Source organism: Lepisma saccharinum, chromosome 2, assembly GCF_977018435.1.
Source record: "Lepisma saccharinum chromosome 2, izLepSacc3.1, whole genome shotgun sequence".
In the NCBI taxonomy this organism is placed as follows: Eukaryota; Metazoa; Arthropoda; class Insecta; order Zygentoma; family Lepismatidae; genus Lepisma; species Lepisma saccharinum.
In genome coordinates this window covers 157,095,890-157,119,980 of record NC_139230.1, presented here as the reverse complement: position 1 = coordinate 157,119,980, position 24,091 = coordinate 157,095,890, and the positions used below count along the sequence as shown (strand labels likewise).

The following is a 24,091-nucleotide window of genomic DNA, read 5'->3' as shown; positions in this document are numbered from 1 at the left end:
ATAAGATTATATTTTATTTAAACTCTCTCTCCCCACCCCACCATTACTTTCAATTGATAATCCCCACCTCCCCATTACTTTCAATTGATAATTCCACCTCTCCTTACTTTCTTTCAATTAATAATCCCCACGTCCCCATTATTTCAATTGATAATTCCACCTCTCCATTACATTCAATTGTTTTTCCCACCTCCCCATTACTTTCAATTGTCTATTCCACCTATTACTTTCAACTGGTAATCCCCTACCTCACTATTACTTTCAATTGGTAATCCCCCTACCTCCACGTTATATGTAATTACAATTGCTTACAGCCCCATTATTTGAACTTACTAAATTTCGTGTCTCATTATTTTCAACTTTAACGCCCTATTATTTATTATTTGGATTTACTAAATTCAAATGAAATTCGGTAAAATTATATGTATAGAGCTCTTAAAATATTAAAAATTTAAATAATGGAACAAAACATTTGTGGTGGTTGTGCAAAATGCAGCAAACGTATGATGAAGATTAATATGTACACATTCATAATTAACAAAATTCACAAATTAACAATTCAATAAGTTCCATTCGAAGGCAGGACTTGCACACACACCATAAAAAGAAAAGGGAGCAGAACAAGAATATTGCCCTTCGCACCCTCTGAAGTCTTGAAACCTGATTTAGTTTATTTTACTTCGCGTTTTGTGCCTTTTGGCTAATTTGTGAAGATGGGGATGAGTGATGAAATTGATGAATGGACATTCACAAACAACCAAGCCCGACCGGGATTTGAACCCGGGACCCTTGGCATCGCAGCGCAATGTGATAACCACTCGGCCACAGGGTCGGGCAAGTCTTGAAACCTGTTTCCAAATTCATCATGTAGCATTTTTACTGTGGACAAATATTCCTGCCATTCCTGAGAAGTTGGGAAGGGCAAATTATAACTTTATTAAAAAGTTTTAACATAACGAAAGACTGTAAATTTGCAAAATGGCCTCCACTTCCTTCAAAATATCAGCCCTTGTGTCATTGTAAGGAATCATTCAAGTAGTTTTACTGTCATATCGAGATGAGAATTGCATCCACAAATGAAGGGAGCTAACCGAGCTAGCTCAAAGACATCCGTAATTTCACGTATTGTAAGCGAAAAGGCAACACGAACAATTTTCGCTTTCAATTGTTTGTTGACTAAGTCATCAATCCTCTCCTCAACTGTATTTCTGATTTTTTTAATATTTTTTTTATTCGCGTTGCTTTTCTGCCATGTTTGGCTAATGGCGACGATGAGGATGAGTAATGGTATGATGAAATTGATGAAAGGACACATACAAAGAACACCCATGCTCAGGCCAGGATTCGAACCCGCAACCTCTGGTGTCGCAACGGGCTGTGCTAACTACTCTGCCACAGAGGTTGGCAAATTTATTTCGTGATAAAGAAATACTTCTGAATGAATTAACTTTATCAGGGTACAAAATTTCTACGCTTTTCACTATTCACTTCACAACAAAAGTAAGCAATTCACTTGAAAAATCTGCATTCCTCTTCTATAGTCCTTTTCTTACTCCCACGAAGTTTGGGCAGCGATATAGTTCTCTGAAATTTTTACAGAAACTGACATTTCTTCCAGGTAAATCCTTGAAAATCAAGAAACAGACTCATAGGCGACAAAGTACGCACGCTGCTTTTCCCCAGCTGGCAAGAAATTTTCGTACTTCAGAAGTAACTTGTCCATCAGCTCACTTAGTTGACACAACACCTACTCTATAATGGAATGTATAACTGTGTAGGGAAAATTGGTCAATGTGTTGAAGTTTGGATGAGTCTGGTCTTGTATCACGAGAAAAGAGAAAACGGGATAACTACAAATGTATAGATAAGTTCAAGCATGAAGTGTTAAGTGGGGCCAAGGTGGGCCGCATTAACGGATGCTGGAGTCCACATGCAGTCCGCGAGTTTGACTGGCTGAAATCTCAGGAGAAAAGTTGTTACGCTTCTCCCAGGAGACTCGAACCTGCACCCGTCCCGTAGCTGGAACCCAAAGCATGACGCCTTAGACCGTATGGTCACGATGCAGAACAGCATCTGAGGGTAAAAAAGTTGGGAACACCTGAAGATGAGTTTTTGTTTCCTAATTTTGATTTGGCAAAGGGGGCTCTCTCACTGCACCAAACGCCGTCAACCCTATGCCGGTCATTTGAGTATCTTGAGTTTGAGTTTCTGTAAGTCTACTTTATGTATAGATAGGCTAATTGGGACTGGACCTACATTTATAGTGGGCGTCCACCAGGTACCAAACTCGGGACCTTTTGACATTATGAGGGTCATCTTTACCATTACGCTATAGGGGAGGCAAAATATATCTGAAACTAAGAAGACATTTTGAACGGACATGTAGAATGTAGGAGGCAGGGTTCACACTGAAGGGGAAGAAGACAGAATTCTCCCTCCCCTTTCCTAACCTGTACATCTCTAATGTAATTCTGAAACAAGCCAAGAATCTTTTCCTTCTACATTTTATATCACTTTTGTTATTGTTAATGAAGAATTAGAATTAATAATTTTGTCTTTAAATCTCAAGTTAGCAAGTCAGGCAAAATTATGTTTTTATACTAAATTTTACATTAATTGAAGATTTGCAAAGAAATAGTAGACGTATTCATGATCCTTCCACTCCAAAAACAAATGTTTTATAAGAGTCACATCAAGTTTATGCTTGGAAGTAGTGAAGTTCTAGGAAACACACACAAACACATATATGTAAGCAACAACAATAGTATTGTAATTTGGAAAGGATGTGATTTGTGAGCGGAACAAGCATGGGAATTTAACGAAGTTCCTGTGCGAATCATCAATTATGTATGCATGTGTGTGTGTGTGTGTACACATATTTTCTATCTGCACCGTTGACTCACAAAGTACTACATGTGAGGTAAAACTATTGAAAAGTAAAAAAAGGAAGCGCTACCACCCTCCCCACCTTTTCTACATTTTATTCAAATTGAACATGAGGCACGTATCTAGATATATATTTCGGAGGGGCGTCCTAACGTAATGTCTCAAAATAATAATATTAATAACGTTAAATTAAAATAAGTATAATTATATTAAATTAATTAATATATTTTTATTACATGAATAGGTAAGAAGGCGGTATAACAACAATGACACAGTATAACATCACATATTCATTATCTAGCTTACATGTAGTTAAGGTCAGCAAAATTTGTAAATACATAGAAACTGCCCTGGCAAGGAAATTAATGTCAAATAGATAAAGAATATAATATTTATTGAGTATGAAAAAATGATGTTAGATCCAGTTGACGAAAGTAAAATTCCTGGTAATATTTTGCATGTTATTATAAGTAGTAATAATTCTTGCATATCTCTTCTTTGGTACTGTCATTCAAAGTTGTATTGCTTTCCAATATTTTTGCGGAAATAAACAAATTGCGATTAAACAACAACCTTATTTACTTAATTGAAGTTATTTTATGATCTCATTGTTTTCATTACTTAATTTTTGTACTTGGTAAGTCTTTCGGGGGGAGGTTGGGACTCCTGGACCCCCCTGAATACGTCCTTCGAGTTAGGGGTCGAGATAAAGTTACTGTGTCACTGGTTCCAATTCACGGTAAATATGCTCTGCTTCTCTACACTCAAACATACACAAACTCATGGCCTTCCTGCTTTCTTGGTTTCTTGCCTGGGAAAGAGGCAATAAATCAAGCTGTGACAGCTACCGGACCTTCTGATGAGGGGACGGAACCCAGCTGTGCAGAGGATTCAAACACCCACGCGAACTAGCCCTCCTCGTCAGCCTGAGGCAATTTTCGAACAGAGACATCTAGTGGCAAGTGGCAAATTATGATGAATGAAATTTGGCTGAAGTGGCCGTATCTTTCGCCGTCGATAATACATGACATTTTTAAACAATCATTTTGGGCTGGGCAAGTGACTTTTGAAAGAAAAGCCCTCCCTAGCTTAGTCATAAAAGGATTGAGCATTACGTTAGTATGCATCATAATGGCCATTTTTGTTGGTGCTACCCACAAATCATATAACCATTCTGTGCTTATTTACGTATTTCCTTATGGGAAATTGAAAAAAAAATAATGGAATTTGTGCACATTTATTGAACTAAAATTGCATAAATGTGTCATGTACTCAAAGTTTCATAAAGTAAGTTCACATCTACTTCGTGTTTTCTGGCAAATTTTTGATCTGAAACGTTCAACAAAATGCAAAAAAAGCCCATGTTAAATTTAAGAGCTTTCCACGGCGACCTTCGCCAAACTCCACCACCCTCTTAATGTTGTTGCCTTTTAATAAAGAGATTGAGTGTTCAATTAATGGTGGAGGCATACTGCAGAGTAGATAAAGTCCCAATTTTTAACTGCTTAGTCATGTTTGGCCAATACGGGCCAGAAATGAAGTTGAAACAAATAAGATGGCAACCACCATGTCCAATGGCGTAAACTGAGGGGGGTACTGAACCTGGGACTTCTTGATTACAAGGTGATGATATTAGCACTATGCCATCAGGAGGCACTCAAAAGAAAAACACACACTTGTATTTTTCTGCAGATGATAAGAAAGTTAACTTCCAAAGAAGTTTATTATCTTGAATCTTGTCCTACATTTTGACCTAATTTTTAACAAATAGTAAGTTTTGGTCTTTTCTTTCTGGCATAACTTGAAATAGAACATAAATGTTTTCACATGTGAAAGGTCACATAAATGGACTTTGAAATTAATAATGACAATAAAATGCTGAAGTTCATAATTTTATTAAATAAATCAACATAAAATAATGAAAGAGCATTTAGATATATGACATGGACATGAAATATTTAGATTATCGAAGGTTTCTCAGGTTCTTGATTTCATTTTACAAATAAATGAGATTTTCATTGAATTTAGCTCTTAAATTTATCAAAATAATATATTTTTCCCTTTCTGCTAACTTAATAGAGCCAGTTACCTAATGCATATCTAAATGTACATTAAAATTATCAACACTTCTGTGACTTGACTACTTGTATTAAATTATATATTGTTTTCAGTCTTGAATGTACTTCAGTTACATCCTGAACAATTAAACACATACACAGTCTCTGTTAGTTCCTTCATGGCTTCTTGTTCTGGTAATAAATTTTCATAGTACATATATTCAGACATGTCATCATAAGAAAATAAAACGGAACATTCCAGGCTCTTAATGACTGAATTCATTCACTACAAATTAAGAAATAAAGTTTCAGTTCTAGTAATGAGTAATTAATAATAAAATAAAACTAAACATGCCAATCCTATGAACAGTCACAAGACATTCACCACACAATTGTGTCATGTCAAAAAAATGAATTTTACATATATAAAGTAATTTCACATATAATTCATTCAATTAAATGTAAATAAGGGCAGAATTGATTTAATTCATGAAACAAGACATATTTAACTTAAGAGATAAGATATAACAAATACTGTTGTAAACTAGGTGAAAAAAATATTATCATCATCACAGATTATGCATTTTTCTTACTCTGATTATCAGAGTAGTTTTAACATTTTAACGTCAATTGTAAGTACAAAATCTTATATTAAAAGTAATCAATATTATTTAAATACTACAACAGTAAAAAGTGACATTGGTTACTGTTCATATCATTAGGCATGTGCTCTATTATATGTACTTACATTTTATATATATATGTACATTCATTTTCATATACATATTATGTACACAAAGCACTTTGGAAAAGTCATGGTAGTACATAACATTGTTCCAAATATAATACCAAGAACTATTATGCATTCAAACACATTTCTATCAATAGACACAGTCATCTGATATGCACTTGCACAGCCCTTTGAAAAATCGGTGTTAAGATTTTTGAACTTTGTTTGAACTTAGTAATCATATGCAGCTTTGTGCAGATTGTCACTTTGTGATTCCTCTAGGAGGAACTCCCAGCATAGGTGGACCTCGCATAGGACCTATAGGACCCATTGGGCCCATTGGCATCATAGGTCCCATTGGTCCCATTGGTGGTCGCATACCTGAAATTACAATAACATTTCTGTAATAAACATCCAAGGAAAAAACCCTCAAAAGAAAACTAATAAACATTTCTCTCTCTGACTCTAAACATAAAACCAACTACACTACAAAGTGAGCATAGTAGACGAGGATCTCAAAGTAGCTAAGATAACCAGTGTCTGACATATAGCAAAAACATCATGGATCTGAACAGAGGTTCATGTAATCTGTGCATAGTATGGTTTTTTATAGACAATGCAGACTACACTAAAAGTTATTTTACAATGCTGTTTAGAAGAAAAATGCCATTGTTTAATGAATGTTAGTTTTCATCCAACTGAAAAAAACAAACAGAAAGTTTGCCTTTTTTGGCTTTTACTAATTATGGCTAACCTATTTCACTTACAGTGTCAGTAAAGAGTTTTAAAGGTTCATGAAGTCATATTTTTGAACTACCTAAATAATTTTACAACCAAGAAAGACACATTGGCCATTGCTGCTAGTTACTAATTTGTTTTTGCCATATGTGAGTTTGTGTATTAACTACCCACTGGCATAGTGGTAACACTGTCTTATAATCAGGGGGTACTAGTTTTGATTCTCAGTGGATTTTGATTTGATTTTAAAATGTTGGGTGCGTCAGCATTTTGGCTATTTTGAACCCGTCATATTATACGGGGTCCAGCCCCTTATTTTTTCAAAGAACAACTCTAACGTTGCATAAGTAAAATCTTAAAAGCTTAAAATGTTCCGACTTTCATTAAAGGCTGAGGCTGTAAAGGGGCACTCAGCACACACAAGGACAACACACACAAAATTATACTGACCAGAGTGCCAGTCACCAGAGCCTCGTTCGTCTGCAGAACGCAGTCCAGGGTGTACTAATGTGGAAGTGAGGTTGACAGTTGGGTGTACTATGTCGAAAATCACACCTTACACCCCTGATTCTCAGTGGAGACACATTGCATACCAATTTGTTTTCAATTTTAAAACTGTAGGCCCAGTCCTGATTAGCCCATCTGAGCATAAAATGAACTTAATACAAACTTTCATGTGTTCATGCCATCATATCATTGAAATTTTAAAAACAAAATGATTTGGTTATACTCAAGATGCATTCCTGTGATGTCACAAAAATGAAGGAAATGCTAATATTAAACTATTAGATGTTTTCACGACAATTAAAAACTTTACTATTCACAATACATATGCAGAACTACATTTAATACTTAAGATCAGTATGCTATTACAAGGGAGATTTAAAGCCCAAAGTTACTTATAAATGCACGTACTGTTGTTGGAAAATGGGCACATTTTTGATTGAATGCTTTATACAATGAAATTAATATATGAATATAATTCATAGGTCTATTCATAATGCATATATTAATTAATGCGGTATTGTTATTATTACATGAATAGGTAAAAAGAAGGTATAAGAATAGATGTAACAGTACATTTTGTAACGACCCTGCATGGTCGCCACATTTAACGACCCTGCGGGGTCGCAATATTATATTTTGTTAAGAAGGTTTGGATAAAGAGTGCATGCTAAAAGTCCCTGCGAAGCGTACGCTTTTAGTTTAAATGTGTTAACGGATCCACCTCTACGTATTATTTGACCCTGCGTGGTCGCTGTATTCTGTAAACACTAACGGATCCACGGAACAGTGTGGGAGGGAGACCAGCAGTCGGTAGGTAAGCCAAGGCCCTCACGGGCTGTAGAGCTATGGGTTATTATTTTTTTATTATTTTTAATTCGTTGCAAAGTCCTGCGAGGCTCATTATTATTTGTATTGTCTGAATGCACACTGTTTTAGTTTATATTGACACGTGCATCTAGTGATTTTCCCACTAGTGTTTTCTTAATGTCACTTCTTGGATGTTTCTCAGTACGAAGGTTGCAATATGTAAAAAAAGGAGATAGGAACGCGTGCTTGTAGTTACTATTTTCACCACAAATGTGCCACCGCGAGTATAAAGCCAGCGCAGTGAGGCCCAGAATTCAGTTGGGTTTCAGGTCGGCTCACGATAAGATCTCTCTTACCAACGGACCTGGAAGAAGGATCACTCCGCTCTTGCGAGAGTCCAAGCATCCTAAGGAAGGAAGGAAGGAAGTTGCACTCCACTCTTGCGAGAGGCCAAGCACCCGAGAGAAGCCGCACTCCACTTTCCAGCGAGAGAGGTTGAACTCTGCCTTTGGCAAGAGAGCCCACTCCACTTTCGAGTGAGAGATACCCCACTCTGCTTTTTGGCGAGAGAGAACAACTCCACTTTAGAGTGAGAGGACCCGCTCCGCTTGCTGCGAGAGTTTTCCTTCCCCTATCAACCTGCGGCACCCCACCAGGGTAGTGTGGCGTTGGGTTTCCAGACAACCTACTCTCTCTTTCAGGGGAGAGTGACGACTGCGGCGACCAGGCCCTAAATAAAATTAGGTCCCCATACTCCCCATTGGCGCCTCACTGCGAGGAATAAATTGGATGTTCCCTGTTCCACCCCTTTCTTCGAGTCTAAAGGTGGTACAGGTAAAAGCACGTAAAGGATACAGGTAAAGACTAGTGTGCTAACGGACCTCTTTGTGTTCTGATTATAATAAACTTTATAGATATATATATATATAAATCTGGTTTAATCTTTCTTTACACCCAGCAAGCCCCGAGATATTTCTGAGTCTTTGTACTGCGACTGAATCAGTTAGCACATATGGATAAACTTTTGCCGACCACCCAACTGCAGTGTTTAGCATGTTGAATGCAGCCGGTACCAGAACTCCTGCGCCGTGGTGCTGAGCACTGCGTGGGAGGACGTTGCATAAAGTTTTTGGCACTCTTAACGTGGGGCCCTGATTTTAAAGACTGAAACCAGAAATCCAGTTGGGGGTCTATTAGCTACAAGGACTAGAAAGGGCTCATAAGTGTCAGTGTTATTGTTCGTCCAAAGAATTCACGAAGGAGAAGATATAGTGTTGTGTTGTGGAAGAAACCATAGACGGTGTGCCAAAAAAAATTGGAAAGGGACGCGTCAAGTATGAACTTAAGAAGCAGAGGGAGGAAAACCGTAGATGAAGAGACTGGGTTTGGATGCTGTGAGGATACTGGAGGAGAGATGGAGTATTTCCAGTGTTGCCAATGTCTATAGAAGTTCCATTGGAAATGTGAGGGGCAAGAAGAGACCTCAGTGTCCACTGCAGGGTCTAGATGCAAGACTTGCTCATCAGTACCCTTGATGGCTTCCGGGCAAGAACCAAGTGCTCCTAGTACGACCCCATCAGACCATTGGTTATTAGAATGGCTAATGAGAGATAAAGAGGAGAGGAAGAAAGAGAAAGCAGAAGAAGCCGAGAGGAGAACTAGAGAAAAGAAGGAGGAGGAAGAGTATAGACTTATGGAAGAGAAACAGAGAAAGAAAGATATGGCTCTATCAGGAGAGAGCTAGAAAGAAAGAGTTAATGGAGCTAAGACAAGTAGTGGAGTCCATGGAGGAGAGAAGGCTTCTGGAAAAACGAGAAGCAGAAGAGAAAAGAGAAATTGAAAAATGAGAAGCAGAAGAGAAAAGAGAAAGAGAATTAGAAATTCTCCACGCCTTAGTTCAAAGTCAAGAAGAGAGGAGACAGCAAGAAGCTGAAAGAAGCAGAACAGAAATGCGAACACTCTTCTCCCAACATAAGACAGACCAGTTAGAAAGTCTTAGGGAGGAATTAGAGAAAATTAGAATCTCTTGTCAGCAAGAAGTAGTGAGAGTAGTAGAGCAACAATTAGAACCTTTAGCTGCCTGGCGTGGTGAAATGGAGAAAAATTTAGATAGCTGTCTACAATTGGTAGCCCAGTCTACGATGGAAAGCGGAAGTGAAGAATCAGAGAGAGTGAAGCAGATAGAAGCATCTGTAGAAACCATAAGTTCAGCAGTAATGACTCTGAGTGAGCAGGCCGTAGTTATGGAGAAGGCGGTCCAAGAACAGAAAGTAGCTGCAGAAACGATGGCCAAAGCAACCGGCGAAAAGGTGAACTCTCTCCGCGGAGAGACACAGAAATTGGAAGTATCTCTTCGGCAAGAAATACATGAGCAGACTGGGTCTATAGTCAGAAGAGTAGGCGAACTCCAAGATAAAATTGAACAGTTGCAGCTACAACCGGGAGTCCCTTCTGATGTTCTCCCAGATTCCATTGAACGGGATAGAAGTTTGAATCCTGAAGCAACCTCTTATGAACCTCCTAGAGTGGTGCAGAATCCTTTCTATCTGGAAACCATTCAATCAGATAAGCGTTAAGCGACCTAGAGAAGCAGATAGTTCGGACGGGACATTTCCTCAGCGAAGAACCGAATTTAAGATGCCTAGAATGGCTGACATTGCACACATCCCCAAGTTCAAGGGCGATATCGAAGCTCAGTCAGCTGAGAAATATCTTCGTGAGGTCAATGTAAGCTTCGAGCTCATGCAAGTACCTGACAATTACAGACTCGAATTGCTACCTAGAGTATTCACAGGTAAAGCTGAACATTGGCTGGCAGGTAACATAGACAGTTTTGTTAGCTATGCTGATTTCTGCATAAAGTTTAAAGAAGAGTTTGCCTCTGAGAAGGCTAAGCAGAGACAATTAACTGCAGTAAGAAATAGAAGATATTCCCGTCCAGTACATGAAAATATGGAGAGCTTCGCTTGGAGCATTTACGCCGCCTATAGGAATCTAAGTGACAACTTCAGCGAGAGCAAGGTGCTGAATTTAATCATAGGTCAGTTACCTTATAGAACTCGAAATCTCTGCCTTGCACACTCTCTGAGAACAGTCGACGAATTGACCAGCTTCCTCAAGGACTTTGAAATATACAATGACCCCGACTTCTGGAGAAATAAAGAGGACTTCAAAGGTAAAGAACCGCCCAATGAGAATTTCAAAGTGCGAAACATTGAGACCAAGGGTGACACTAAACCAGAAAACTCTTGGGAGGACTCGGAATTTTAATAGAGTTGGAGGTAACAGAGGACTGAACTGTAACCCGAATGGTCGATGGGAACCTTATCAACCAAATCAAGGGCGTTCAAGAAGAGACTTTCCCAGGGGCAATTTCCAGAGAAACCACGACAGAAATTGGAGATCCTCGGTCGGAAGAGAAGGAAGTCCAGTCCAACATAGTTCCAGAAGGTACTTTTCTAGAAACTCAGATCGCAGTAGTGAACCCCCTGATCCTGGAGAAGTGCAGACTGTGGAGCAGCTAGACCCTTTTGGGACAGTTCGAGAGTTTACCAGTAACCAGAGGTCACAAAGTTGCCAAACCAACTAGTCACCCTCACAGTGTCTCCCCCATTTTCCATAGCCAAGCAGCCATCCCAGAAGGAAGAAAGAAGTAGTAGGGGAAGAAGTGGACCAAGTGATTGAAGTGTAGAAGAGACAGAGACTCTTATCAGTTTAATCTTTAATATTTCCAGAAATTGCAAGTTTTAAATTTCAACCAAAATTTTTGCCTGAGGAAGGGGCATATGTAACGACCCTGCATGGTCGCCACATTTAACGACCCTGCGCGGTAGCAATATTATATTTTGTTAAGAAGGTTTGGATAAAGAGTGCATGCTAAAAGTCCCTGCGAAGCGTACGCTTTTAGTTTAAATGTGTTAACAGATCCACCTCAACGTATTATTAGACCCTGTGTGGTCGCTGTATTCTGTAAACACTAACGGATCCACTTCTACGTTTATTAGCTTCGACCCCGTGTGGTCACTGTATTCGGTGAATATTAGCATTTATTGTCATTTACTCTGTTAAATTTGTTGCAAAGTCCTGCGAGGATCATTATTATTTGTATTGTCTGAATGCACACTGTTTTAGTTTATATTGACACGTGCATCTAGTGATTTTCCCTCTAGTGTTTTCTTAATGTCACTTCTTGGATGTTTCTCAGTAAGAAGGATGCAATATGTAAAAAAAGGAGATAGCAACGCGTGCTTGTAGTTACTATTTTCACCACCCATGTGCCACCGCGAGTATAAAGCCAGTGCAGTGAGGCCCAGAATTCAGTTGGGTTTCAGGTCGGCTCACGATAAGATCTCTCTTACCAACGGACCTGGAAGAAGGATCACTCCGCTCTTGCGAGAGTCCAAGCATCCTAAGGAAGGAAGGAAGGAAGTTGCACTCTGCTCTTGTGAGAGGCCAAGCACCCGAGAGAAGCCGCACTCCGCTTTCCAGCGAGAGAGGTTGAACTCTGCCTTTGGCAAGAGAACCCACTCCACTTTCGAGTGAGAGATACCCCACTCTGCTTTTTGGCGAGAGAGAACAACTCCACTTTAGAGTGAGAGGACCCGCTCCGCTTGCTGCGAGAGTTTTCCTTCCCCTATCAACCTGCGGCACCCCACCAGTGTAGTGTGGCGTTGGGTTTCCAGACAACCTACTCTCTCTTTCAGGGGAGAGTGACGACTGCGGCGACCAGGCCCTAAATAAAATTAGGTCCCCATACTCCCCATTGGCGCCTCACTGCGAGGAATAAATTGGATGTTCCCTGTTCCACCCCTTTTTCTTCGAGTCTAAAGGTGGTACAGGTAAAAGCACGTAAAGGATACAGGTAAAGACTAGTGTGCTAACGGACCTCTTTGTGTTCTGATTATAATAAACTTTATAGATATATATATATATAAATCTGGTTTAATCTTTCTTTACACCCAGCAAGCCCCGAGATATTTCTGAGTCTTTGTACTGCGACTGAATCAGTTAGCACATATGGATAAACTTTTGCCGACCACCCAACTGCAGTGTTTAGCATGTTGAATGCAGCCGGTACCAGAACTCCTGCGCCGTGGTGCTGAGCACTGCGTGGGAGGACGTTGCATAAAGTTTTTGGCACTCTTAACGTGGGGCCCTGATTTTAAAGACTGAAACCAGAAATCCAGTTGGGGGTCTATTAGCTACAAGGACTAGAAAGGGCTCATAAGTGTCAGTGTTATTGTTCGTCCAAAGAATTCACGAAGGAGAAGATATAGTGCTGTGTTGTGGAAGAAACCATAGACGGTGTGCCAAAAAAAATTGGAAAGGGACGCGTCAAGTATGAACTTAAGAAGCAGAGGGAGGAAAACCGTAGATGAAGAGACTGGGTTTGGATGCTGTGAGGATACTGGAGGAGAGATGGAGTATTTCCTGTTACTGGCTGTTACTGACGAAAACATCAAAAAAGTCCACAAAATAATTTTAAATGATCATAAAGTGAAGTTGATCGAGATAGCTGAGACTTTAAAAATATCAAAGGAACGTGTTGGGCATATTGTGCATGAATATTTGAACATGCGAAAGCTGTGTGCAAAATGGGTGCCGCGCGTGCTCACAATCGATCAAAAGCAACAACGTTTTGATGATTCGGAGCAATGTTTAGCGATATTCAACCGTAATAAACACGAATTTTTCCGTCGATATATTACAATGGATGAAACATGGCTCCACAACTACACTCCAGAGTCCAATCGACAGTCAGCCGAGTGGACTGCACGTGATGAACCGAATCCAAAGCGTGGAAAGACGCAACAGTCGGCTGGCAAGGTTATGGCATCAGTATTCTGGGATGCGCATGGTATTATATTCATCGATTACCTCAAAAAGGGCCAGACCATCAACAGCGATTATTACATAGCGTTGTTGGAGCGTTTAAAGGATGAAATCATGAAAAAACGGCCCCATTTGAAGAAGAAAAAAGTGCTGTTTCATCAAGACAATGCACCGTGTCACAAATCAATGAAAACGATGGCAAAATTATATGAATTAGACTACGAATTGCTTCCCCATCCACCATATTCTCCAGATCTGGCCCCCAGTGACTTTTTCCTGTTTGCAGACCTTAAAAGAATGCTCACTGGAAAGAAATTTAGCACTGATGAAGAGGTAATTGCCGAAACTGAGGCCTATTTTGAGGCTAAAGAGAAATCGTACTATAAAAATGGCATCGAAAAATTGTATGACCGCTATAATCGTTGTATCGCCTTCGAAGGCAACTATATTGAATAATAAAATCGAATTTTGTCAAAAAAATATTTTTTACTATGTTAGCCTACAAACTTTTCAGCCCAACTGTTATATATAAATCTGGTTTAATCTTTCTTTACACCCAGCAAGCCCTGAGATATTTCTGAGTCTTTGTACTACGACTGAATCAGTTAGCACATATGGGTAAACTTTTGCCGACCACCCAACTGCAGTGTTTAGCATGTTGAATGCTGCCGGTACCAGTACTCCTGCGGCATGGTGCTGAGCACTGCATGGGTGGACGTTGCAATATTCATTATGTAGCTTATGTGAAGTTAAGACAACCAAAATTTGTGTAAAACAACAGTATAGTTAACTGTCAGACCGCTGTGTTAATTTGTTTCTATTTTTCTACCTTACCCCTTTGAATGAAAAGTTCACTCTTCCATGTACCTTTCCGTTGAGACGCAATCTACACCAGTTCAAAGTCTTGTATTGTCATCTTTGATTTCTGAATACTTATTCAGTTTTGTTTCTGGTGAGCAGTCTGTCAGACGTGCCATAGTATTTACGTGAGTTTTTTACCTCGTATACTCAGTTTATATTACGTGTGCTGTTGTGTGCGGTGTCTTTCAATCTATATGTAAACATGGTTGAAAAAGCAGGATCTTCTGGACAACGTGTTTTACGACCTTCGGATCCTAATTATGAAAGGAAATCTAAGGAACTTATTGATGAAGTTTTAATGACAGTGCTAATTATTCCAACTTTGAATTCATGAGAGAATTGGAGAAAAACCTGACATCATAGAAGTATGGGGACTTCTGTTCACAGAACTAAGACTGTTTGATTCAAAATCAAGGTAGTGCATTTATTACTTTTCAAAAATCTAAAATTAAATTTTTGATATTCATCTTTCCAAATGTGATTTTGATGTGAGATAATTTATGTCAAATATTCTGTAAGTCAGACAACCTTGAATTTTTAATAGTTGTTAACATACTGTTTGTTTATATAATAGTTGAATTGTACTGACAAGAAGGAGAATATATATATATATATATATATATATATATATATATATATATATATATATATATGTATGTTACTTTCGATTTGTAATATTATGAGAAAAAAAAAGCAATAGTAATGGTATTTCAAAGGTAATGGAATTGAGTATGAATAAGTTTTAGTATTATCATTTACGATCTTGTTGTTATTAAATTGTCTGTATTGTTTATACTATTATTATTTTTTAAAATATTATATATACACCATAATAAACTAACTACACTTAACATGACTTAACCCCTAAAATAAATAAAATTTTATTTCTGTGACGTAAGTGTCCTAAAACATAGAAAATGACACAGAGGTCTCGTAGACCACTCCACAGTAGTTGCATAACTATTCACGTTCATAGTACCTAAGGGTTAAGAAATGTAGTGTCAAAAGACATAGAATTGAATATTTATTGAATAACAAAAAAGGATGTTAGATCCAGTTGATGAAAAGCAAAATTTCTGATTAATATTTTATGCCTTCAAAGCCATATGATCTCAATATAATCCTTGCCTCCAATAAGTTCAATGAAAGTAAATAACATAACCCTAACCCTCAATTATACAACAAATGCTAAACAAGTATATTTTCATTATTTCATTCTCGAACTTTGTAAGTCCAAAGTCCTTTGGAGTTGGGGGGAAGGGTGAAGTCCAGAGGCCGGAAATACATCCTTGTGGGAAAGGGGGGGGGGGATAAAAAATGTGGAACGAAGAGAAGATCCAAAATTCTGTAGGGCTGATTGAATTAGGTTATTTTACATCACTTTTCTGCCAAGTCTAATCGTGACGATATGATGAAATTGATGAAGGAACATACGCACAAACAATGCCCATACTCGGGCCGGGATTCAAACCTGGGACCCCTGGCGTCATAGCATGCTTTGCTAACCACTCTGCTACAGTGGTCAGCAAAATGCTGTTGTTGGAGTAGGTACTAGACCTAAATATTCAATTTTAGAGATACAGTATTATGGTCCAAAGTGACTGGAAACAATCAATCCCCCCCTCCCAACCCAACAATCAGACATACAGACTGTCACACAGCCTACAGCTTGGTACTCATTGTTTACATTCAATTCTCAGAAGTTTTCAAATAGTACTATGTTCCGCAAATTAACAATGGTTTCAAATTTCCTTGAATTTTTATACCACTACCACTGAACAACCTTGATAATTCTATGTTTAGAAAATAATATATATAAAAATTAAATGATATGTATTAGCAATTATTATTATTATAAAGAACATGTATAAATGTGAGTTGAACAAAAAATATATATATATTTTTCATGACTGCTTTAAAAAAGCTGGGACAGGGTTTGAAGTAAATGGACAGTCCTAACTAAATATGGGCATCTGGTAGCCTTGCATCAATGGTTGTACAAACTAAAACTACCAATAATGCAGACTTCTCAAACCTGCCTCTCTACACAACAAACATATTAACTTATACAAGGACAAAATAGAATTTATTAAAAAACTTGAAAAATCGTCTCATTTTTGTGGCTTTTTATAGGCTCAGATTTAAATAAAAGATCAAGGAGGGGGGGCATGGTCCCTCGACTGGGTACAGGTGGTTGTCACCTTGTAATCAAGGGTTTCCAGATTCAATCCCCAATGAAACACAGTGGTTCAGGTCCCATTTTAAGCAGTACGTCCAACACCAATTAACGTGTATGAGCATAAAGTGGGCTCAAACAAACAAAATTTTACTGCCAGAACGCTAGATTTAAAAAAAATGTCATTTGTGGTGAATCTATTTCAGTTTCTGGGCCACAATGCACTAGGGCAGTGTGTCTCAACCAGGGACAGTGCTATAGCCTCAGCCCCCCCTGTAGCCCTTCAAGATTTTTGTACTATGGTAGACGCATTTTGACCGGAAACTTAAAAAGTTTAAGTTTAAATTTTCCATTATTAAAATTCCATTGAGGCAAGTACAATGTTCAAGTACATTTTCTAGTTCAGTTAGGTCACAAAGTTACTTTTAATATGATGTGTTCTAAAATCAAGGGGAGGAGTGTATATGCAGATATGCCTGGATAGAAGTGGTTACCATTTGATACTACGTAATGGGGCAATCATGAGTGCCAGCCAAACTTCCTACAAAATCTGTTACCTGCCTCAGAGGTGGACAACGTATTCAGTGGCTGTGAGATTGTTCTTTAATTGTTGGCATATGTAGCTAAACGTGTACATTATTAGGCTCCATAAATTGTATTGCTAAATTTCTGAAAAAATCTAACGGATGTGTAAAATGAATTTTTTTCAGTAGGACAATGTTCAACATCTAAAGAGCCGTCAATGTTCCTTTCTGTTCGTTAGTTCCTCATTCAAGTATTATGGTGAGTTTACCAATGTTCTCTAATTGTTTTCATCATTATATCTATCCTTATCATTGCAAATATTCAAGAGACTGAAATAGGATGTTACGAAATCAAAGAGTACACAAAGTAACTACATTAAGAAATCGGAGTACACAAAGTAACTAATTCTGAAATGTTAAGAATTGGAAATATTAAAATTGGACCTCCCCACCATGGTTATCTAGCAGCAATACTGCTCCCTTAAAATTAAGGGGTTCCGGGTTCGATCCCCAGTGGAGACACATATCATTAAGTGTTTCGGATTCCACTATAAGCTCTAGGTCTTGTCCCAATTAACTTCTGCGTATATAGTGGATCTTAATACAAATCCAATCAAGTAAACATTTTTACATACGATGCAAAAATCAGCATGCTTCGGCAAATTTCATTCTTCACAGGCCTAGGTCTACATGCTAATTAATTATCATTTCTGATGTTAGAAAATAATTTCTGCAGTATCGTCAAAGTGGCCAAATTTGATTCCGTACAGAAGAATCAATCTTTGAGGTACATCTCATAAAACTATTGATCCAATTCTGATCCATATTCAGAGCATAATATATTCTGAAATAAAATTGTAATCTTCAGCAGTCACTTCTCTAACCAAAATGCCCAGTGCAAGAGTTGCAACTACATATGTACATTGATTTTATGTCAATATATTTGTCTCATTGTGGAGGTGGATTTGTAGTGAAAATATTTTTGTTAGTGCCACTTTTCTGAAGCATGAAAAGCTACAATTTTTATACGCTCCCTACTGTTGTGACTTGGACAGTTAGATTCATGGCACACTATGAGGCAGAATAGAAGCCAAAATAAAGACCTTCAGCAGCTGCTTGCAATGATTGAAACATTCAAAATTTCCTTTTAGGAACTTTTTAAGCTTTGTGTTATTGAAATGTTCATATCCCCATCAACGGTTGCTTGCGACAAACCTTCGAAATCTAATTGATGACGAGAGGTTGAGTGCTCTATCTGTTCTGTCCTTTGAAGAGCTTGCAAAATCTTTGGATTTAAAAAAAGGTTGTGGCTGTTCATAAAAACAGACGTATCTTATCATAGTTTCTTGCTGTGGCTCATTTTCTAATTTTAGCACCAAATCGTTTGTCCAACACCAATGCTTTAGCTTGATTGAAATGGTGTTTTAAGTCCACTTTATGCACAGAAAGGCTAATTGGGACTAGACCTACAGTTTAAAGTGGAATCCGAACCACTGTGCCTCCACCAGGTATTGAACCCGGACACATTGATTACAAGGTAATGATGCTACCACAATGACATCGGGGAGGCCATTTTAGCATTATTTATATGAATATCCATCCAGTTGATATGTAATGAGTGTAGTTTCTATGGTGTATTTTGTACTCTTCACATGAATAGTAAGATACTGATATTATTCCACTCAATAATGGCTTAGGAAAAGAAACAATATAATTATTGCATTTTATTTGACATAAAAGATCCATGCCTAAAAGTACTTTTATATATCACGGAACAAAATCTCATTGATTTATCTTGAGTTCTGATTGTAAAATATGCAAGCGGTAAAATCATACCCTAAAAGTATGAATTAAGTACATTTTAGTTGGTATTAATTAGCCCCCCCAAGAATTTGACTCCGAAATCTGTAGCCCCCCATGCACTTATTTCAGGCTGGCACCGTCACTGCTCTCAACTGGCATGTACATAGGCCAGGCCATGAGATTTCTTAAATCAAATGGTTGACAAGTATTTTAAACAAAATTTTATATTTGTCAACAAGCCTAGACATATATCATATTCCATTATTTATTAATACTTCATTTCAAGGGTGCATATTAATGTATAAAGTTAAAAAAAAATGAAATTAGAATGCTTTGAGCAGGGCATTGACTTTTATAAAATGAATTTACCATGCTGTGGTCTCTCAAAGGTTGAGAACCACTACACTAGGAGGCCAAAATGCACCACATATTGTTCCATGACCAAGCTTAGTGGCCATTAAGTCAAATTATGTGTGATGATGCACTTGAAAGCCAGAATACAAATATTTTACACCAAATACAAATGTAAAGGAGTTTCATATTAGATTTTTGTTTATAGACATAGTTCAAGAAGAAACTATATCATCAAGGATACATTTGATTAAGTGTGTTAAAAGATGTAGCAAGATTTCTTCTTTTTCTTTTGCTTTATGTGCAAATATTCTATTTACAATATATATATATATATGCAAAACTACTCAAGTTATGTGTGTGTGTGTGTATATACTAGTATACTATGTAGATTATTTAAAAACCTACTGAAATTTGAAGATAACTCTTGGGAAAAACTATCCATTAAAAAAAAGCAGTCATATTTGCAAACTGCTTATGTCTAGCTATGAATTCCATGTTGAAAGTTGTACTTTAAATTTAGATATGCGCATCTTTTTACAGTAGAGAGATAAATGAAAGCTGTGAAATAAGATAAATGCAGCCAAGTATATTTTCATTGATTTGAAACACTTTGGGGAAAAAATTAAAAAAAAAAAGCCACAGAAAACAACTCCATTCCCCCCCCTCCAAAGCCATTTTTTTCCGACCACTTCCAAACCCATCAATCATGAAAATATTTTCTATATTGTCTTTGCTAGTTAAATGAAAATTGTTTGTATTTGTAAAGGACAGTGCAATGTACTTCCCGCCCTTTCTCAACAATTGAAATGCATGATAATCTGATTTCACTTGTACAACACCAGTTGCTATAAATCTATGCTTGTTGCCATGTTGTCTACATATATTACATTGTCTGTGTGTGTGTCTAGGTATAGGTGTAGACTAGCATTGCTTACACACAGATGCAAATAAGAATAAACTATTACAGGAACATGGCAATGAGAAAATGCAATGCCTACATATATACTTGAAAGAGGGAATGGAATTATTTTAAGGCATTTTCTTGAATAACTGAATTACACACAGATTAGTGATACAAAAAAGTGGTAACTTTGCTTAGTCTACTAGGAAAATTTTGATGCTCAAAGATAGACAAAATGATATTGAAGAGATACGTGTATTACAGAGTAAGGTAACTGTTTTATAATAATATTTAAAATTACACACACAAAAAAAAAATACCACTGTGAGAGAGTAAATATAGCTTTAGACACTTCCTTGAATATTTGTGTAGCAACAGATGTTACCAAAAGTAAGAAGAAAAAAAGTCTTCTAAAATATGAAGATAGTTGTGTAAGTGAGTTGTACTTAGTGATGAATGAGAGTCAGCAGATTTTGTCACAAAAACTCCACAAAGATGAAGGTCCAGTTGGTACACTCTTGTTTGTTGGTGTTCTCTTGTTTATTATTAATGCTTATATAAAGAGTACCCTTATTTTGCTAGGGAAAAGCAACAAAAAATCATATCTTGCAGCACAATTCAGGTTCAAAAAAGGTCTTTCTTAGAGGTTTGTGTAGACCAAGAGGGAAACACATCATGTCTATGCAATGAGTCACCCCATTGCTATGTGGACCAAGGTGGAATATAGTTAAGTGTATATAGTGAGAACTTTCCTCCCCCCTTCTTTCCCTCAGCTATGTTTAATGTCCCAAACCTTTTACTTTAGCAGCCACTGTGTTAATTTTGTAGTGCAAGATGGAAAAGAGGGTGAGTTATACTGCTGTTTTCAAATTGCAAAATCTGCAGTACACTCAGGAAAATGGCAACAGGACTGTGGCTCGAAAATTCTACAGTAGTGAAACAAGTGTAAAAGAATGGCAGAAGCAAGAAGAAAGGCTAAGGCAGCTCCATCCAAGAAGTGGGCTTTCTAGGGAAAGCATTGCAAATTTAAAGAAGTGGAGCAGCAGTTATGTAATTACATTATGGATTTTCAATGCTCCGGAAGCTAATTTCCATTATTTCTCACTGAACAAATACAGATGATATTGCTCCTGTATGATGGAAGGTACGAACTCAGTCACTGCCACAATGGTGCAACTTTGTTTGGTGATGCAAAATGTTCCGATAGAAGATGAAAAATCATGTTTTTTGTTTTAATTATTCATGCAAAAGAAATCCAACATTGCTGCCAAACATAACATACGTGCACAAGATTATAAAGAAGTACGTAGCAACACCTGATAGTACACAATTTACACTGCTCAAAGTAGTTTTTAGCAAAGTTGCTTACGATGTGTTCCCGAGAACAATGAAAAATCCTGGGGTGTAATTTGCATTTAAGCCTGCTGACATATACAAGATATGTGCAGTGACTAGGAGTCGCTAGCATCTGTTTGTGACACTATTTAACCCAGACACAACTTGAGGAAGCTATTTTCCACTATTTTAGTGCAAAAAATACCAATGATTTGATTCCTGTGCGACGGGAGGTGCAGACTAGATTGCCGCCAGAATGATGACAGTTTTGTTTGGTGATAGAAAATGTTTCAGTAGAAAGCCAAAAAACACCATGGAAACAATTTTTAATGAAGTTAACGATATTTACCTGTGAAACTTGAAAAGCTAGTGGGAGTAATTTGTATTTATGCCTGTTGATATATACATGTCATACGCAGTGCTCAGGAGTCACTAGCATCTGTTCATGACAGCTTTTAACCTGGACATGACTTGAGGAATCTATTTTCTATGACCTGAGGAATCTAATTTTGTACTATTTCTCTCAGCAAACAATATCGATGACTTGACTCCCGTTTGGCAGGAGGTGTGGACTTGATTGATGCCATTTTGTTTGGTGATGCAAAACATCCTGATACAAAAAAACACCACTGCAAGCAAATTTTAATAAAGTTTATTATATTTTCCTGTGAACTTTGTAAAACTACTGGAGGTGCCGTTTTGTTTGGGGAGACAAAATGTTCTGATAGAAGGTGAATAAAGCCGTAGAAGCAATTTTTAAGGAAGATGTTTATGATATTTTCCTGTGAACATTGAAAAACTCGTGGGAGCAATTTGTATTTACACCTATCGATATATACGTGTTACACACAGTGGCCAGCAGTCTCTAGCAACTGTTTGTGACAGTTTCTAACCCAGACATGATATTTGAGAAAGCTATTTTCTACTGTTTCTCAAGCTTAAAATACTGATTATTTGACTCCCATGTGACAGGAAGTGATCGATGACAGAATGGTGCCACTTAAGTGAGTAAAGCCAAATTTTACGATAGAAGAAAGTATCTGTACCAGTTTAAACATCATATTTTTACCGATGCCAATACTTCAAATTTGGTCGATATTCATTGGATCAGCTTCATCACATCCTTAGTTGTATTTCTTACATATATATTACACATTTCAAAACTTGTGGCTTCCTTTTAAATAGAATTCAATGTTCTCATTCATAGCCTCCTGAAAGAAGAAACCAGCAATGGTTTCAAAACATAGGATACTTAAGAATTGCAATAACATGTAAGTACATCTATCTAAATTTTTCAGACATTTGAACAAACTTTTTCTTGTTTTTGAAATTAGATTTGTATCCCTTCTACATATTAAAGGCATTTAAAACTTCATTAAACAAAGCAAAATTCTCCTCTGTGAATACAAGAACTGGGTAGATGTTCATTGATGCATTATGATGACAAGAAATGTTAGCTTTCGTTACTATAAATGATGAAAATGTCTGAAAATGAGTAACATTTCTTCTGCATAAGGGTTTATGAAGTATAGAGCAAAACTGGGTAGCATGTACAAAATAAATTGGTACTTCATATTATTTCTGAGCTTTTGAATATTCAATTAATAGTCAAAATATGTGTGCTTTTAAAGAGCTTCTCAATTCAAAGTGAGATCAGACAAAAATAATTTCACATGGATAGTAATAATGCAGTTTTGCTCATGAATGTATTATTTGAAGATTTATGATTTTCTCTAAGGTGAGGAGCCAGTTTATTTTACTTGAAACTGCTGTGTGTGCAAGTATGACAAAAACAGCAGTAGTAAAAAATAATTGAAGACATGCAAAATTTCAGGAAATTCCAGGCTGCCATCGAATACACAAGTTTCAGGTGGTTTTCAAGAACAATGCTTATTTGGATTAATTGATGCAAGTGTGTTTGGTTTTAGAGTAGGCCGCAGTGGCTCAGTCGGTAATGCATCTTGACTACCATGCTAAAGGTCCCGGGTTCGATCCCCAGCCAGTTCAAATCCGGGAACTTTTCTAACGTTGGAAGTGGCCCCGGCACCCACCCAGCATCGAATGACATGGGTACCTGAGGGAAACCCTGGGGGGTAAATGCAGTCAGGGGCGTGATGCTGATCACATCACCCCTACTCACGATGGGATCAAGAAAGTGTGGGTCGTTATCCCCACACCCCTTATACGCCTTCATGGCATAGTGCTAAGCACAGGGAACACTTTTTTTTTATATACAGTGCGTCCATTTCGATCTTCAGCCGAGAGATTGGGAGAAGCATGACGGGCGGCGCTGACGGAGATGCCGACATTTGCGGCCTGTAATGCCCGCTTATTTTTATGGACATATCCAGACATTTATATAAATATTGCAAAACGAGCACTAACCTGTGTTATAAGAGTTGTTCAAAGTGATGTCCACCTACATTCACACATTCCTGGCATCGTTTGATGAAATTTTGATACACACGCAAAAGTTCTTCTTCCGTAATTCTTCCAAGTTCTGCCCTTATATTGTATTTTAGTTCGTCGATGCTATGAGGGTTATTTCGGTAGACTCTATTTTTTAAGGTTCCCCACAAA

At 37.6% G+C, this 24,091-nt stretch overlaps 1 protein-coding gene across 1 annotated transcript in view; it reads right to left on the bottom strand.

The window, feature by feature from the left end:
• Positions 1 to 4,765: 4,765 nt before the first annotated feature.
• Positions 4,766 to 24,091, bottom strand: part of LOC145984544 (U1 small nuclear ribonucleoprotein C-like) — a 103,796-nt gene continuing 84,470 nt past the window's right edge. Inside the window, exon 7 of the mRNA XM_083118194.1 lies at positions 4,766 to 6,054. Within this exon, the coding sequence (XP_082974320.1) occupies positions 5,936 to 6,054 (119 nt within the window). The 3' untranslated portion in view covers positions 4,766 to 5,935. The remainder of the gene's footprint in view (positions 6,055 to 24,091) is intronic.